At 60.0% G+C, this 15,793-nt stretch overlaps 2 protein-coding genes across 6 annotated transcripts in view; one reads left to right on the top strand and one right to left on the bottom strand.

Annotated features, from left to right (window-relative positions):
* Nucleotides 1-595: 595 nt before the first annotated feature.
* Nucleotides 596-4,357, bottom strand: LOC103660656 (translation initiation factor IF-2-like). The gene is made up of 4 exons (XM_040630645.1): nucleotides 4,248-4,357; nucleotides 2,556-2,885; nucleotides 1,721-1,887; nucleotides 596-916 (listed from the first exon to the last, which is right to left on the bottom strand). Exons 1-4 carry the CDS (start codon nucleotides 4,355-4,357, stop codon nucleotides 801-803), a joined length of 723 nt encoding a protein of 240 aa, XP_040486579.1. The 3' UTR covers nucleotides 596-800.
* The window catches only part of ST3GAL4 (ST3 beta-galactoside alpha-2,3-sialyltransferase 4), a 30,545-nt gene continuing 17,316 nt past the window's right edge, over nucleotides 2,565-15,793 (top strand). For 2 of the 5 annotated variants that reach the window (XM_040631047.1, XM_040631045.1), the window contains exons 1-3: nucleotides 2,565-2,698; nucleotides 9,967-10,053; nucleotides 11,257-11,326. In XM_040631047.1, the coding sequence (XP_040486981.1) occupies nucleotides 10,001-10,053; nucleotides 11,257-11,326 (123 nt within the window). In that variant the 5' untranslated portion in view covers nucleotides 2,565-2,698; nucleotides 9,967-10,000. Of the gene's footprint in view, nucleotides 2,699-2,981; nucleotides 3,156-9,966; nucleotides 10,054-11,256; nucleotides 11,327-15,793 lie in introns of those variants that run through there. The other 3 variants (XM_040631046.1, XM_040631050.1, XM_040631048.1) reach the window with 3 other exon arrangements.

Below are 15,793 nucleotides of genomic sequence, written 5' to 3'. Positions count from 1 at the left end.
CTCTGCTCCTTCCCTTTGCTCCTGAGGCCCCTCTGATTGCCCTGCTTCCTCCGCTGTGGAGACAGAGCCAGAGAGGTCAAGAGAGGCAGAAGAAAAAGGAACGGAAGCAGTATGGCTCAAAACGGGACCAGGACCGAGGCTCTGCTGCTCGGCAGGTTGTCTCGGTCTGTCCTTGGCACCCCCCCCCCCCCCCCCCCCCCCCGCTGGCTTCATCCCATTTCCTCTTGCTGAACAACTAACTTGCAGGGTCCTGCAAAGGTGCAAGGAGCTGGGTGGTGCTCAGACGGCTCTAGAACCCCTTGGCTGAGATCAAAAGGCACCAGAATTGCTTCCTTCCTGCCCCACTGATGATATGGCTTCCAGGCAGCCAGCTAAGCATCTGGTTGTGCCACTAAGAAACCGAAGGGGAAAGACCATGAGTAAGCACAGTGCGGCCTGAGGGGAGGAGTCAGAATTACAGTTAGCTTCTGGGCACCCAGTAACCTGGGATAAGCCGAGGAGAGGAGACCCAACTACCTCTACAGGCTCGAGAAGGATACCGCCTGCGAAATATAACACACACTTACACAGCACACGGTGCTTGCACAGCGAGTTCCTGTCCACTGCCTAATTTAATACCAACAATACCCTTTGACTAAACACAGTTATTTCCATTTTTTTTCCCCAGGAATAAAACTAAAGCAATTTAGTGACAGAGGTAGATTTGGGAATCAGGTCTCCAGGCGTGAGAGTTGGCCCTTCAGTTCTGTTCTCTGGCAGAGTGACGTTTACTTAGCAAGAGCTGCAGACTGTGTTTAGATCTAGCTCATCAAAGGGGTAGCAGAGTTTAGAAGCTGGGCCGAGTCTCCGTTCAGCTGGGCCAGACTCACCTTGGTGCTTTGGCACCTGTTGACTCTCCTTGGGCCAGTTTTCCTGCCTGTGAAACAGGGAGGATAGCACCCTGTTCCCCTTGACACGCTCAGGGCGTTATCACTGGGTTCTTTCTACCTAGCTAAGCTCAGTTTAGGCCTGGAGCTGAACGCAGTGAAGTCTTTGTTGACTGAATGCTTGACGGACCAAGCCAACGGCAGCAATCAAACGTAACTAAGTGAGACGTTGGTAGAAGGCAGGAAGAACCCCTGTGCAAGGTGTGACTTAGAACGGAACAGTCATCTGTGGGAGAACTTGGAGGCCGACGGTTCACCCAAGCCTTCTCCACTTCCTGAGGTATCCGTTCTCAACAAACAAGCCCTCCAGTTTCATCCGAAGGGAACCTGGAGCCGGCATGTCTCTGAACCCCCTTTGCACTTACTGTCCGTTACTCACACCTCACACTTAGTCACATCCTGTCTTGCCTTATTCTTTTTTTTTTTTTTTAAAGATTTTATTTATTTATTTGACAGAGATAGAGACAGCCAGCGAGAGAGGGAACACAAGCAAGGGGAGTGGGAGAGGAAGAAGCAGGCTCATAGCGGAAAAGCCTGATGTGGGGCTCGATCCCAGAATGCCGGGATCACGCCCTGAGCCGAAGGCAAACGCTTAACTGCTGTGCCACCCAGGCGCCCCTTTCTTGCCTTATTCTTGAACAGAAGTGCATTGTGAGCACTCTTTTCTGGGGCTGTACGGTAAGCTTCCTGGAGACAGGGACCAGGTCTTAGACTTTCCTGGGAGCCTCTGGCACTAGGCTGTTCCCACTAGGGGGGCTCAGTAAACACCACTCACCTATGGAAGAACCACTCACCTATGAAAGAGAGTGCCTCGGGGGCTGTGGGTTTCCTGGGGGTAACTTCTGGACTAGGGTTTCTGGGCCTGCATGGTTTCCAGGCTTGATGGGGGATGTCTGAGCCCAAGGAAGTAGGGTCAGGAGCCTGATGGGGTTTCCTCTGGCGACAGCGTGCCTGGCGCCTTCTGTAAGGAACAGAAACCGAGAAGCTTTCTCAAGGCCAAAATCTGTGTGCAGAAGAGGGGCCGCAGAGGGAGCCATCTGGGGCCTGCAGGTGCAGACGAGGGCAGAGGAGAGGCCCAGGTCTAAGTCCAGGTACCTGGTCCTGGGGCCCTGGGGCCCTGGCGGGTGGGCTCCCGGAACGAGGCCCTCCCCCTGCCATGCCTCACTTTGCCGAGGGAGCGAAGGACGAGGTTCACCACGTGGGAGAGCCGAGAACCCTTTGTTGGGTCTCATTGTTCCCAGGAGAGTGTGGGGAGGCCGCGCTGGGCACATCCATCCTGGCGCCACTCACAGGCAGCGCCCGCCGGGCTCTACCCTCACCCCATCCGGCCTCCCCTTCCGCCCCTCCGCGTCCGCCCCGCACGCCCGGTCCCCCGGTCCCGCCACTGGCCTCCTCCCCACCCCCAAAAAAACCCCGGGCCTCCGCGGCTCCCACACCGTCCCAGGCCGGCGGGCGTCAGCCCCGCCCGCGCGAGGCAGCGCCCCAGCCCTTCCTCCTCCTCCCCGCCCTTCCTCCGCCAGCCCGCCAGCTCCCCGGAGTCGGCTCCCCGGCCGTGTGCGCAAGCGTGTCCGGCCCCTTCCCCGCCCCCCGCCCGGGCCCGGGCCCCCGCCTCCCCGCAGGCGGACTTGCCCGCTCCCAGGCCGGCCCCGCGCCCGGGACAGGGACCCGGCCGAGCGGAGCCGCCGCGCCAGCGCCGCGCCGCCAGCCCGTGCGCCTAGCGGATCCGAGCTGTGCGCGGAAGTGTCGTGCCCCGCCCCGCTCCACCCGCGAGGGTGAGTACGCGGCGGCCGGTCCCCGTGGGGTCCGGGGGGAGGGCGGGAGCGCCGCGGGGGCCTGGCTGTCTGATTCCCCCCCCACCCCTCGCCCCGCGCCGCGGCCCGGGAAGGTGGTCGGCCCGGCACGTGGGCGCAGCGCGGAGCCGGCCGGGGTGGGGCGGCCACAGCCCCGGGATCCCTTTCTCTGGACCAGATTTTCGCGGGAAGCCGGTGCTCTTCTCTCCCTGGGAGTGAGCCACCGGGATGGTCCTCTTCTCCGCAAAGTTTCTAGCCCCCACCCCTGCGCCCCTGCTCAAGAGGCGTCCCCACCGTCAGCATCCTCTGAGCCCTGGTGTCTCGCACAACTGCCCCCATCGAGTCCAGAAGATCCGTGGGCTGGCTTGGCTAGAGGTGACAGGCTTCGCTGGGTCCATCCGTGTGCTGGAGGCACAAGGTCACCAAGCGGAGCCCAAAGGTGCGAGTTGCCAGCTGCAGGCTGGCCGTGCCCGGGGTACCACGTCCCCGGCGTGGGGGCCTTTGGGCCTAGGCCCCTGTGCCTCAGAACTGCCTGTGTGGTGGACAGTGGGAAGGGATGGGGTTGGGGTGAGGGTGGGGTACAGCCGCGACAGGACCTCTGGGCTCCGCTGTCTGCTCTGCGTGCCTCCCTGGGGCCCTTGCTGGCAGGCACCTCCTGGCCTGCCCATGTCTGCCAGTATTGCCCCCTCCCTTTCCAGTCTTGGGGGGAAGCTCTGTCTGGGCCATGGGAGGCGGGATTGGCTGCTGCTGCTTCTTCCTCTGTTCCAAGACCAGGTCCTGAGGGCCTGGCTTAGGGGGCTCCTTCTGGGAGGCTGGGGGTGGGGGGTGTAGGCAGTGTTCAGGTGCTCAGCTGTGCTTGTCTGACCTCAGGGCCACCCACAGGCTGGAACCCCCACAGGCTTCTCGGGGAAGCTTTCCACCACTGGAGGGAGGCACAGCGAGGAAGCCAAGTTCAGGCTGACTTCTTCCTCGCAGAACCTTGGGAACGGGCCTGGTCCGGGCTGGGTTGGCACACGAGGCGCAAAGCGATGCTGCTCTCCCCCGAGCTGCGCTCTGCCACCGCGGCCTCCAGGTCTGGCCGTGGCATTTGCCAGGGTGATTTTAAATACGTTGGTATGTGTGAAGTGCTTTGAAAGGTGCCTGCACAGAGGGAGAGGTATGTAAGTGCCGCTAGTAGTGTTTCTCTCACACTCTTACCCCCCGGAGCTGCCCCCAATTCCAGAGATTGGGAGGCACCGGCTATTCGGGGGGCCTAGAAATTACCTTGTGGGGTCTTTTGTCCTTGCTGAGCGGAGGGGGCTCTCTGACCTTGCTCCGCTTCTGTCTCCACTGAGTACCCTCTGTACCATCCCTCAGCATCACTGCGCTGGGAGGGGAGCTCTTGGGCTGTCTGGTGGGCCCTGGATTTCATCAGGCGGTTGCAGGAGAGCCAGGAGTTGGGGCCAGTCCCCCCTCCTCTCCCCAGCCCATGTTGAGGGGGTGAGGAGGGGAGCATAGCTGGAAGAAGTTAGGAAGGGAAAGTAAGACTCACCTGCTGGGGCTGTGGGCTACAACGGCATCTGTAGCCCAGACGTGGGTTACTGCTGGGGACAGCAGGGACCCCCTCTCCTGGGAGCAGAGGTCCAGGCCATGGAAGCCCATTGTGCCTTCTGGGCTGTCTTTCCTTCTCTCCCTCGCCACCTTCTCTACCCAAAGCGGTGACTCGCTCTCCTTTCCTTAGAAACAGAGGTGTTTGGCCCCTCCACCCTCCCAGCCCTTTTAGGATCCAGTTTTCTGTGTAGAACCAAGAATCTGATCCTTTCTGGAATTGTAACAAATCCTGGGAAAGACCCCCCCCCCTTCCCCAGCAGGAGCAGAGAAGTCACACCCCTTTTTCTGTTCCAGCTTCACCTGTGGTCACTCTGTAGTTCCCCCGCGCTGGCCTGGCATCTGCCCTGCATTGGGTGCCCCCCGGGCCCTATCTGGACACATTCTCTGGTCTCACCTCAGAGAGGCTGCCTCAGTGGGGCTGTGAATTCCTCCTCGCAGAATGGTTTACACCTTCTGTCTTGGGGAAGGGGTCACTGTACCTTAGAATAATACAAAATGGTTCCAGCCCACAGGGGAGGGAGAGCTTCAGGTTCCTGAAAGGGACCCTCCAGATCGGTGTCACAGAACATTCCAGAGGCTGAGGGCCAGGTCTGCAGATGGAGATCAAGGCAGGCACCAGAACCCAGCTGAGCTCCGAGCCCTTGGGATGGACCCTGGGCTCTGGAGAGCAGGGTGGTCAGGTAGTGAGGGGAGGGCCCCCTGAAAACTTCTAGAACTTGCTCCTCCATGCCAACTCCTCAGCTGCCCTGTGGTGAGACATTTCCCCCTGCAGCAGCCAGCTGGTGCTTCCCTCACCCCCAGGGCCTGCCTTCCTTCTCAGGATCTGGGTCCTTAACCTGAAACCTCGGGTTGCCTTGAGGAAAAGACGAGGGTAGGCAGGTTTTGGAGGCTGTGGTCCTTTGTTTCCATCTGTCCTTTGGTGTTTCCTTCCCAGAGGTGCTCAGCACTCCTGCATGAGTGTTCTGAGGGCCTCTGGGTGGGCTGTCGGCCACCCCTGGCCACAGCATCACCCCTGACCTCTGCCGCGTCCCGGGGTATGTGTGTGTGTGACACGATGTATGCTACAGATGGAGGAAGTGGTTGAATGCAGCTGTAAGGGAGCAGCAGTACGTGGTACCTGGACCCCAGCCAGGTGCCACGGGGCTTCCGATCGGTGCCCCCGAGCCCAGTAGGGGCTGAGCTCTGCCAACGGGTTGCGTGGGGTCAGTTGCTTTCCAGGGTGAGAAGGGCCTTCAGCATCCAGAACTGCAGGTTTTCTTCTGGTCTTGGCCCCTCGCCTGGGACCAGGAGGCACACAGGCAGTTCCTGACACTCTCTGCCCACCCCAGCCTGCAGAGCTGCTCTGTAGAAAGATGCTGGGATGACTCTAGAATCTGAGGCCCCAGATTCTGCCCAGCAGGAAGGAGGGGCTGCTGCTAGGGCCGAGGGCAGGTGCAGGCCTGGTGAAGCCCTCAGTGTCTACCTGGGCCTCGAGTGGGACAAGGCCGGGCTGCCGAAGCCCAGAAGCTGCTGTCCTTGTGTGGTAGGACGGGTCCTTCTTCCTGCCTGGACTTTCCCTCTGCAGCCCAGCCGAGTGGGTCAGGGACTCCCGGATCTGGCTTCCCCAGGTGGAGTGGGGAGGCTGGCGGTGGCTGGAGAGGACGGGGACCCGTTTGCAGAGTGCTGGGCCCGCACACTGTTGTTTCTGCCTTGGGTCCAAACCCTCCTGCAGGGTGTGGGTTCCAGGGGCTGTAGCAGCGTTCCTGTGTCCACCATCTGCCCCGTGTCCTCTGCCCGTGCAGCCTCTATAAACACCTGTCCTTACAATAAAAAAGACTTAGCAAGGAACACAAGTACTCACCGTGTTATCAATCGAACACTTTTTAAAAGCCTGGCCCGGCAAGCTTAACAAGAAAGGAGAAGGTGTGCCGAGCACTTAGTTCTATCACTTTGCCTGAGTCTCTTGCACACCTTTCATTCGGCCCGTTTATCAAGGAAGAAATGGAGGCTCTGGAAGTTGAAACTTTGGCCAAGGTCACAGCTCCTAAGCAGCTGAGCGGGGACTTGTATCTACGCCTGTTTTGGAAAACTGCCCTTTTCATTTGAGCTCTCCACTGCTCCCCCAAGCTTGTTTTCCCCGTCCTTTGGTCTCTCAAGAGGCTCAGAGGTGTGAAGGGCTTTGCTCAAGGCCACAGTGCATTGGTGACAAGGCGGACCACAACCTCAGCCTCCTGACTCCCAGTGCTGAGCTCTTTGTGCTGACCCGAACCCCACCTCTCTGCTGACCCGAACCCCCCATCTCGCCCTGCCTGTCGAGGCACCCTTGCCCCAGTACAGGCGCTTTGCTGGTCCGCCCTCTGTGGGCAGGCGGGGCAAGGCCCCTCGGCTACTCTCCGGCTCTCCGTCCCCGCGGCCAGCCCTCCCAGGCCCTCCTGGCCCCCACCTCTCCTGCTTCCCCCCACCCCCCGTAATTGCTTCCATCTGGCCCGCCCCGCCACCGGCTCCTATTCCTTTGGAAATGCAGCTCCCCGGCTGCCGCCCACAGGGCTGCAAGGCCTCAGCCGCCAACCGTGGGGATACGTGGGGATACGTGGGGATACGTGGGGAAGGGGAGGGGCCCTACAGGTCCGAGCTACGGGACCTGGGCCAACGTGGCTGCTCCCAGGGTCCAGCGTTTGGCATTCCCCAGATCCCTGGCAGGCAGAAGCACCTTTGCTTCCGGGCCCTCCTGGACACCCGTCCTGGCCTGGCTTCTCCAAGAGCAGCTCTCTCGGTGCCAGGGTGAGCTTCCCCTCTGCCCCACCCACAGGCGCCCCTTGCAGGTGGCTCAGGTCTGGGGGCGGGAGGCCTGGTTGGAAGGGACTGCAGGAGAGAAGTGGGGGCCAGCAAGGGCACACCCTGGGGACCACCGCCGGAGGCTTCTGGGAGGGAGGCGAGCAGGGCAGTCATGGTGGCAGAGGCGGAGGGACCCGGGAGCTCTGGACAGGTGAGAATGGGGCCTGCTTGTTTCCTTCGGTCCCAGGTCATTGACTCAGAACGAGCAGAGCCAGCGAGGCATCCTTCTATTTTGTGACGATATAAAATAAAGCCTGCACATTCTCACAGTGCATTTGATGCTCTGTTGACTCCCTGGCCTCCTGCGCTGCCGAGGCTGGGTTGGGGGGGGATGCCAGCAGGGTCCTCAGGGGGGCCAGCCGGAGAGTTCGGGAGAGTGCTTCTGCCTGTGGAGGAGGCACGGCCCCCATCGTCGAAGGTGTGTAAGCATAGACCAGTGACCTTGACAGGGACAGTCCAAAGGAGAAGCAGGAGGGGCACGTGCGTAGTGTAGAGCGGGTTTGCAAACTTTGAAGGTATTTTCTTACCTGAGATTTTAGGGTTTTAGCGTAAGCTCCGGGAACCTGTCTGTCTTGCTCACTGCCGTATTCTTCATGGCTGGAATGATGGATGACAAATAGTAAGAGCTCAGTAAATATTTGTTTGATAAATGAATGGAAGATGTACCTTGGGTTTTCTTTGTCTTCACTGTGTTCCTTCCTCCTTTTCCTGGGGCAAAGGAAGAAAGCTGCCCTTTTGACAGGTGAGCTGTCTGTCAGAGAAGGGCCTGGCCTGGCAGCCTGTTGCCTTGCGTCCCCGGGGCCTCTCCAGGCACTGCAGAGGCTGGCAGGAACCCCAGGGAGGGATGGACAGGAGTCTGCCCCCTCAGGGGGTTCTTGCCCCTCATTCCAGCCATCCGGGGTACAGCCGGTCCCGTGCCTGCTCCTGTCTCCCCTCCTCAGCCCGAACTTGAGGTCCTTGCACAGACGGTCCTAATCTCCCCTCTTGTCCTGACTCTCCTCCCATTCGGGCCCAAGAGAGGTGCCCCTAGGGGTGGAGCCCCTCTCCGGTGTCCACTCAGGAGGTGGGGTTCACCCCTGTTCATGCTTCAACCCAGACAACTGCACTTCGATGCCTTCTCCATATAAAATCTCATCGGAAAGTAGGACAGACCGTTTCTGGGCTTTAAAGAGTTTTATTTGAACCCCTCCCCATTTGACCCATTAAGACTTTTATTTTCCCAGTAGCATGCCTCGTGTGTTCTCATCTCCTCCTCTTTGCTCTGTCTTCCCCCCCACCCCCTGTATGGCTTGGGTGCCATTGGTCACCACCTTCCTAAGTGGCGAGTGTCTGTCAGCATCCAACCCGAGGCTCTGCTCTCGGAAGCCTGCCGACCGCCCAGCAGGCTGCCACCTCCCCCCTTGGGGTCCCACTCTTGCCACACGCGGGGCCGGGGGTGGGGGAGAGCCGTGCTGGGGGTGGTGTGGTGGCGGTGCCCTGCGTGTCTCCCTTCCCGGCTGCCTGGCCTCGGGCGGCTTCCTCCTCTGAGGAGCCCACACTCCTGAACGAGAGAAGATTTCCAGTGACATCCCAGTGCGTGGAATCCGGTGCTCTGTAAACGCTGGCCGCTGTGTCTTCTGTGATTCAAAGGGGGGCCCAGAAGCTGAAGAGGGTCTGACGGCTGGCCCAGCGGCCAGGGGCAGGTGGCCGGGCAGGGGCCACGGCTGATGGCATCCTTTGTCTCCTCTCTGTCTGCTCCCAGCTCTGTGACCTCGGGCAAATGTCTGGTGGTTATTAGCTCTCCATCAGCACATCTGTGACTTGGGCTCATGGCATCTGCCCCGCCTCCCAGGTTGGGTAGGCACAAGGGAGGTAAACATTTGCAGGTTGGGAGAGGCCTCAGAGGTCACCCTAGGGCAGGAGCCGCGACTGCTTTCCCCCCCCGCAGTGTCCTAGCACCTGGCGCTGTGCTGGCACACCGTAGCTGCTCTGTCATTATTTCTTTTTGCGAATGAGGGAGCTGAGCCTCAAAAAGGTAACTTGCTGGTCTCCGAGTGTCTCCTCCCCACAGGCAGGAGGAGCCGGTCTCAGGAGTGACCCTGGGTCCCTCTGCCACTCCATCCCCCCCTGCCCTCATCTCATTCCTTTCTCTGAGGTTCTGATGTCATCCCGGCCCCAAAGACCAGGATGGGCGAGGCTACAAGCCCGGGGGCATGGCCGATGGAGGACGGGGTGGGCTAGGACATGCTCTGGAAATGTCCACTGCCGTCCTGCTTCTCTTGGACTGGCCCCGTCCTCAGAGAGGGCTAGCCCAGGCCTGGCAGGGGAGAGTGTGTTCTTGGAGATGGGGAGCCCGTCCTCCTGGGCTGTGTGGACCCTTCTCCCCACGTCACTGTCCCCCTTCTCCGCTGGTCTGCTCCTTGGTCCTTTTTCTGGCTTCCTTTCTTCCCTCTTCCTCCCTCTCCCTTCGCGTCTGACACCTCTTCTTTCCCCTGTGGTCATCCGGTGCCCCCCACCCCCTTGCCTCAACATCCCGGTGGGCCTGACATGGCGGCTGGATTTCCAGCGGCTGGGGAGGCGCCCTGCTAGGCTGCGGAGGCTCGGACGAATGCTGGGGTTGGCAGTTCCAGCATTTTCAAGTGAGATGGTTCTTCCAGCAGTTGGGCCTGGTGGAGGGACAGTGCCAGCCCGGAGTAAACTCAAAGTAAACTTGAACTCGGCTCCCTGGGCCCTTACCCACCTCCCTGGACATCCTCCTGGGGTAGGAAGGTGGGAGCTCCTCTGGGAGCCTGAGGGTCTCCAAAGAAGAGCTGGCTGGTGCAGCTTCTCTGGCTTCTGACCTCTGCCCTCCGCCCTCCTCTCTCCAGAGCTCCAGCTCTTTCCCCAGAGGGACCTGCTGGGATGGAGGAGGCTGGTCAGAGCAGGGAAGAGATTTCCATTCAGACACCTTTCAGGTGAGCACACATGGTGTGTGGTGCTTGGGCCAGCGTGTGTGTGTGTGTGTGTGTGTGTGTGTGTGTGTGTGTGCGCGCTTGCACACTGTGTGTGGATGAGTGTGTACGTGGGTTGTGCAGGAGAGAGAGCATGGGCATGCATCTGTGTGTGGACAAGAACGCGGGTGGGCCTATGTGAGTCTGTGTTCCCCCTTCCGGGCCTGCTTCTAGCCCAGAGCTCTCCTCTCTGTGGTCTTTGTGACCCTGGCTTTGCATGGGGCTCTGTTCTGTCTTGGGGGCCAGCTGGTCCCCTGCTGCGGTCCCACGCAAGGATGACTGATCTCTGGCCACCCGTTTAGCTGCCTGGGGGCCCTTGGGCCAGCGTTTGCCCCCTACCTCTGAAAATGGAGGCGTGTGGGGGCTTCCTGCCCAGCGTCTCGACTCTGCCAAGGCGGAGGGAATGGGGAACAGCTGCGTTGGCCGATTCCGGCTCCGTATGGATTTGGTTTGACAACAAAGCTCCCTCTGTGTTGTTCTCAGGCCCCTTACATAACCCGAGGGTGGGGAGCTGGGGGGAGGCAGGCAGGAGGAGGTGGAGATGGGGACAGGGAGACACCAGGACAGGATGGCTGGAAAGGGGACAGGAGTGGGGAGGAGAGGGAAGGGGAGTGAGAGAGAGACCATTGGGAAGGAGAGAGAGGAGGAAACGTGTGTGTCTTGACCCTACAGTTCTACTTCCCGCCTCCTGGATTTCTAGGTCTTCTGACTTTTGCCCACTCCAGGCCTTGTCTTCCTCTCCTTGAGACCCACCCACCCACCCCAGACCCGCTGAGGAGGGGCTGGGGATCGGTCTGAGGGGAAGGGTTTGGGGCTGGGCCAGAGGGGCCATCCCTAGCCCCACCCTGTAGCTGAACACTTTCCATAAAGAAGGGAGTCATTCTCTTCCTTTGCTCTTGGGCCTCCAGACTCCAGACTCCAGACTCCAGGTCCCAGGCCTGGCTCCGGAAGCCCCTCTTGCGACCCTCTTTGTGAATGGCAGCCATTCCCTGTACCCTGTCAGGCTGCTCCGGGCCCCACCTGGTTCCCTTGCCTAGCCTCCCACCCGGGACCTCCCCCCAGCTCCAGTCCTTTGCCCGCCCCATCAGAGGCCCTGTGGCCCTGTCCCCGCACTGCCCCCTCCCTCAGTAATCAGACATTCTCTTCTCACCATCACTATCCCTGCAGCTGTCCAAATAGAGTGAGAAGAAAATGTTCTCTTTCCGGAACAGCTGGACTGACAGGCCGGGAAGGCCAGGTGAGCCGGCCAGGCTTGGGGGTGGGAGGTACCTTGCCCCAGGGCCCTGATCCTGCCAGCTCCGGGGCAGGAGAAAACAGACGCTTGGAAGAGGGCAGGAGGACCCGTGGGGCCTTCAGGTGGGGCCAGGGCCACCGCGGCTGCATGGTCTCCTGGGTTTTCTCAGGGTCTGCGTCTTCCCTGGGCCTCAGTTTCCCCGAGTCCTTTTCTGTCACCAGGCTTCCTTGAAAAAAAAAACCTCTGGATTCCATTTGGCCCTGAGGGCAGTGCTCGTCCCCAGGCTGCAGTGGATTCACAGGGTTGTAGGCTTCGACCCTGAAAACAAGGAGGACTCTTAAAAGGGCGGGGGAGGAGCTGCCGGCAAGGCCCTAGACTTTGGTGCTCTGGCACTGGGCTTGACCCCTGGCTGCCCTCAGTTAGATTTAGGGTGTCTGCTCAGGAGGTGTCCTATAGGAGAGGCAGTGTGGGCAAAGCCCAAACCTGCTGAACGAGCTCTAGACTCTGGAATCCTTGGTCCTCAGGCCCTGAGCAGCTGTGCCTGGCCCTCCCACCACCTTCCCCCAGGTCTGGGATGATCCTGAAATTGCTAATGCCTCGGGGCTGGAGACCGGAAGGCCTGAGTGGGGCCAGGGGATGGCTAGGGGAGGGCCTAGGAGTTTCCCCGGTGTGTGTGTGTGTGTGTGTGTGTGTGTGTGGTGGGGGGAGTGGGAGGGCCAGGAGGACATCTGAGGGATCAAGGTTAGGTACCCGTGCAAAGAGGCCAGGCCAGGAGGATGGTGAGTGAGGGTGCCGGGCGGGGGTGCCCTCCACCCGGGGGCAGCTGCCTCTGCCCCATGCGTGACTGAGGTCCCAGGCTGCCCTGGGACACTCCCTAGGCCCTCTGGGGACATCCTTACACGAGGCCGTGAATCTTCCTCCCATTTGCTTTCCTGCAGCCCCCCTCCCCCAGTCTCCACCTCCCCAGGTAGCTCTGAGCAGGACGGGAGTGGGACTCCCTGGCTGGGAGCTGGGCTTGGCCCGGCCCAGGGCCAGAAGTCCAGGGTTTCTCTTTACCCAACTTTCCGAGGTGAAGAGATCCCAGAGGGCTGGCTTAGCCACTCCCCGCTCCTCAGCAAGCTCCAGCTCCCTGGCTGGTAGCTCCAGGGACCTCCAGCCTGACAAACAGACGGGCCGGAGCGGGAGCTGAAGTTGAAGCCGGGTGGGCAGTGCCCTCAGCCGCAGGATGGGGGAGGAGAGCGCCCTGGCCGAGGGGGCCCAGCAGACCTCGGAAGCTGTATGTCGGGGGGATGGGCAGGGAAGGAGAAGGAAGGAGGGGTGTGTGCAGGTGTGTACGTGTGCGTGTAGGGGTCGCTTGTTCCCGTGCGTTTCCAGTGTGGGGTTTGGGTGTGCCTGTGTTTGAGCAGAGCCCGTGTGTTTCCATGGAGATGAGTTTGTTGGTGTTTGACAAAGGAGGGTCCAAGCGGACAGGAGCGGGTGCGCTTGAGAAGGGGTTCAGAGTGTCTTCCTGGTGCCTCCAGGCCCTGGGTTGTGGCTGCACATTTACCCTGTGGGGGAGCCCGGGGGCAGAGGTGGGCGTGGGTCATCTCTGATAACAGCGGCCAGCCGGCCAGCCAGCGTTCCCACCTGCTCTGCTCCAGGCTGTGCCCCGAGGGACTGTTGCTCCCCCGGAGGGTCAGCACCTTTCCCCAGCAGCACCTAGAGTGCGGAGCCAGCCCTCCCCTCCCCTCATCGCTAACCTTTTCCTTGGAGGAGAGTTGGTTGGTTGAAAGTCTTACTGATGTGAAACAATCTTGAAAGGGCCTGTCTCCCTGGCTTCGCCCTTCCCAGGGGACAGGCTACTGCAGGAAATGGAGTCTTGGTTTTCCTTCTTCATGGTCGCTTTTCTCTTTTAGAACCCCCACCCCAGGTGCCCTACCGCCACCCCTCAGCATATACGCACAGCGCCTCCCTCTTTCCCCGAACCCCACCCTCAGCTCCTCTTACTCTCTCAGGCTCCCACTGGGAATTCAGGAGTGGGTCCTCCCCTGTGGACACCCCGAAACCTCGCTGTTCCGGAACCGCCATTGCGGGGCAGCGTGCCTCGCCAGGGGAGAGAGGTCTCCCTGCCGCTCCAGATGTTCCAAAGCAGCCGTGCTGAGAGCCACCATTCTGGGGCCAGAGCTGGAATTGTATTCACCTCCATCGAAGTGCCAGGACTGCCCATGGCCCTGCACTGTCCCTGCTTGGGGGCTTGGGGAGTACCTGCCCTAGAGAGGGGACAGCCAGCAGGGGGGACGTCACTCTGGAAATCAGTGAGGAGGGGTACTGCTTCTGGAGCTGCTATGGAGAGGGGGTGCTGGCCAGCGGAGGGGCCATCTGGATCCCTTTGTGATGGCTATCAGGTGGCATGATCAAGGGCCCGAGCCCTTCTCAGGGAGGTGATGTACCCAGAAAGAGACAGAGCAGCTTCTCCGGGGAGGCCTGCTCCCTCCCTCCCACCCTATGTTCCTCACAGCCCAGCAAAGCACCTAGAGTCTGGCCGTTGCACGGGGCCTGAGTTTAGTGGGGGACAGAGTCTGGGTGGCAGTGTCTCTCCCCCTCTCCCTGGGCGGCTGTGTGCGTCCTGTGTCGTGTGTGCGATGGCCCAGCAGCCAGGAGGAGAGGGGAGCAGAGTTGTGGTTACAGTAGCAGGCGGGAGCTGTGGTTGTGGACCCTTCCCTTTGCTGGGATGGGGAAACCTTGGGTGGAGAGGAGCTGCCGCCCACTGGGGCAGGCCTGGACCGACCAGGGGTCCCTGCAGCTTCCGTTTGCCGAGAGCCCGGTGTCGGCCTGGCCTAGCCTAAGGCTCCAGGCTTTCAATCTCAGGATGGCTTTCCAGACGCACACACCTCTTAGCACTTGCCCTCGCGACCTACGTTTCACAGAGGAGGAAACTGAGGCCCTGAGAGTTGTAGGACCTTGTCCAGGGATGCCCAGCCTGTGACTGCAAAGGCTGGGTCAGGCCTCGGGTTTGTGTCCAGACCCCTTTCCTCTGCCTCCAGGATGCCAGAGGTGCTCGGAGGTCTGGGGAGGGGTGGCTGGGGTTTTGGCTCAGGCTGGCCCTCTTGGGGAATGAATAAGGAGTACGTGAGATTTCCTGGGTAATAGGGCAACTTCCAGCCTGGAGCTCTGCTGGGACCACACCAGCTTTGTTGGTTGATACCAGCTCATTGTGTGGTCCCATAGCCTGGAAGTCGGTAGTGATGAAGGGGGGTCAAAGTGCTGATAGCCACTTCTGCAGAAACCACGCCTTCCTGGTGATAAGGGTTTGCTTGTGAGCGTAGCCACGTGTGTTTGGCAAAAAGTGTGGCACTTGGTGGCTCCGCCGGCTCCCAAGCTGAGCCTCTGGCAAGCCCCTGGCACCTCGGGTGCTCAGGTCTTTGCAAAATAAGGGTGTGGGATGCTTTAACTTGGTGATTTTCTGTCCACACTTGTTCTGGTCATTTGCTCATTCATTTTAGACATCTGTTTGTTTTGGTATTTGTGACCTATCATGCAACAGGTATCGAATTTGGTGCTGGAGATACTGTGGACCGTACGAAGTCCTGCTTTCTCGGGGTGCACGGATTTATGAGTACAGGAGATAGCGTGGTGTCATTGCTACAAAGGAAATAAGATGGGGGCGCCTGGGTGGCTCAGTCAGTTGGGTCGTGATCCCAGGGTCCTGGGATCGAACCCCTCATTGGGCTCCCTGCTCAGTGGAGAGCCTCCTTTTCCCTCCCCTCCCTGCTTGTGCTGTCTCTCGATATCTGTCTCTCTCTGTCTCTCAAATAAATAAATACGATCTTAAAAAAAAAAAGGGGAGTAAGATGGGGTAAGGAGGAGAGTGTGGGGTAGAGAGGAGACTCCTGGTTGGGTAGTCTGGGACTGTGTGTTGGGGGCAGCATGGAAGGGAGAGTGGCCAGGACAAGGGAGGCCAGGGAGGGAGGTCCGGGCTTGTGATTCCAGACCCCCCAGCATTTACACTGCAGTCAACCCCTGCCTAGACAAGGACTCAGATGTCACACCGTTGGCACTGACACCCCCCCCCCACTTCAGTCCTGCCTCCATTCTCAAATGGGGGTCGGGGTGTGGAGGGGGCATGCAAGCTAAAATCCTTACCTTTGGGGAGGCGAAGGCATGTTTAGGAAGCGCTGGGGAGGCCCGGCGGTTATCGAGGGCTTTCTCAGTTCAGTGGACAGTCATTTGTACATCGTGTAAGGTTCGGTGTTTATTTCTTTACTTTTTTTTTTTTTTTTAAAGATTTTATTTATTTGACAGAGATAGAGACAGCCAGCGAGAGAGGGAACACAAGCAGGGGGAGTGGGAGAGGAAGAAGCAGGCTCATAGTGGAGGAGCCTGACGTGGGGCTTGATCCCGTAACGCCGGGATCACGCCCTGAGCCGAAGGCAGACGCTTAACCGCTGTGCCACCCAGGCGCCCCTATTTCTTTACTTTTAATCACAGAAC

Source organism: Ursus maritimus, unplaced genomic scaffold (assembly GCF_017311325.1).
Source record: "Ursus maritimus isolate PB19 unplaced genomic scaffold, ASM1731132v1 scaffold_16, whole genome shotgun sequence".
Taxonomy (NCBI): Eukaryota; Metazoa; Chordata; class Mammalia; order Carnivora; family Ursidae; genus Ursus; species Ursus maritimus.
Note: the sequence above shows the minus strand (reverse complement) of the source record. Positions and strands in the feature narration are given on the sequence as shown.

Coding starts and splice junctions, on each gene's coding strand:
- LOC103660656 (XM_040630645.1), bottom strand. CDS start 4,357: ATGGGCTTCCATGGCCTGGACCTCTGCTCCCAGGAGAGGGGGTCCCTG. Junction 2,886..4,247: donor GTAGCCCACAGCCCCAGCAG/GTGAGTCTTACT, acceptor AATCTGGTCCAG/AGAAAGGGATCCCGGGGCTG. Junction 1,888..2,555: donor CGGGGCCGGCCTGGGAGCGG/GCAAGTCCGCCT, acceptor TGTTCCTTACAG/AAGGCGCCAGGCACGCTGTC.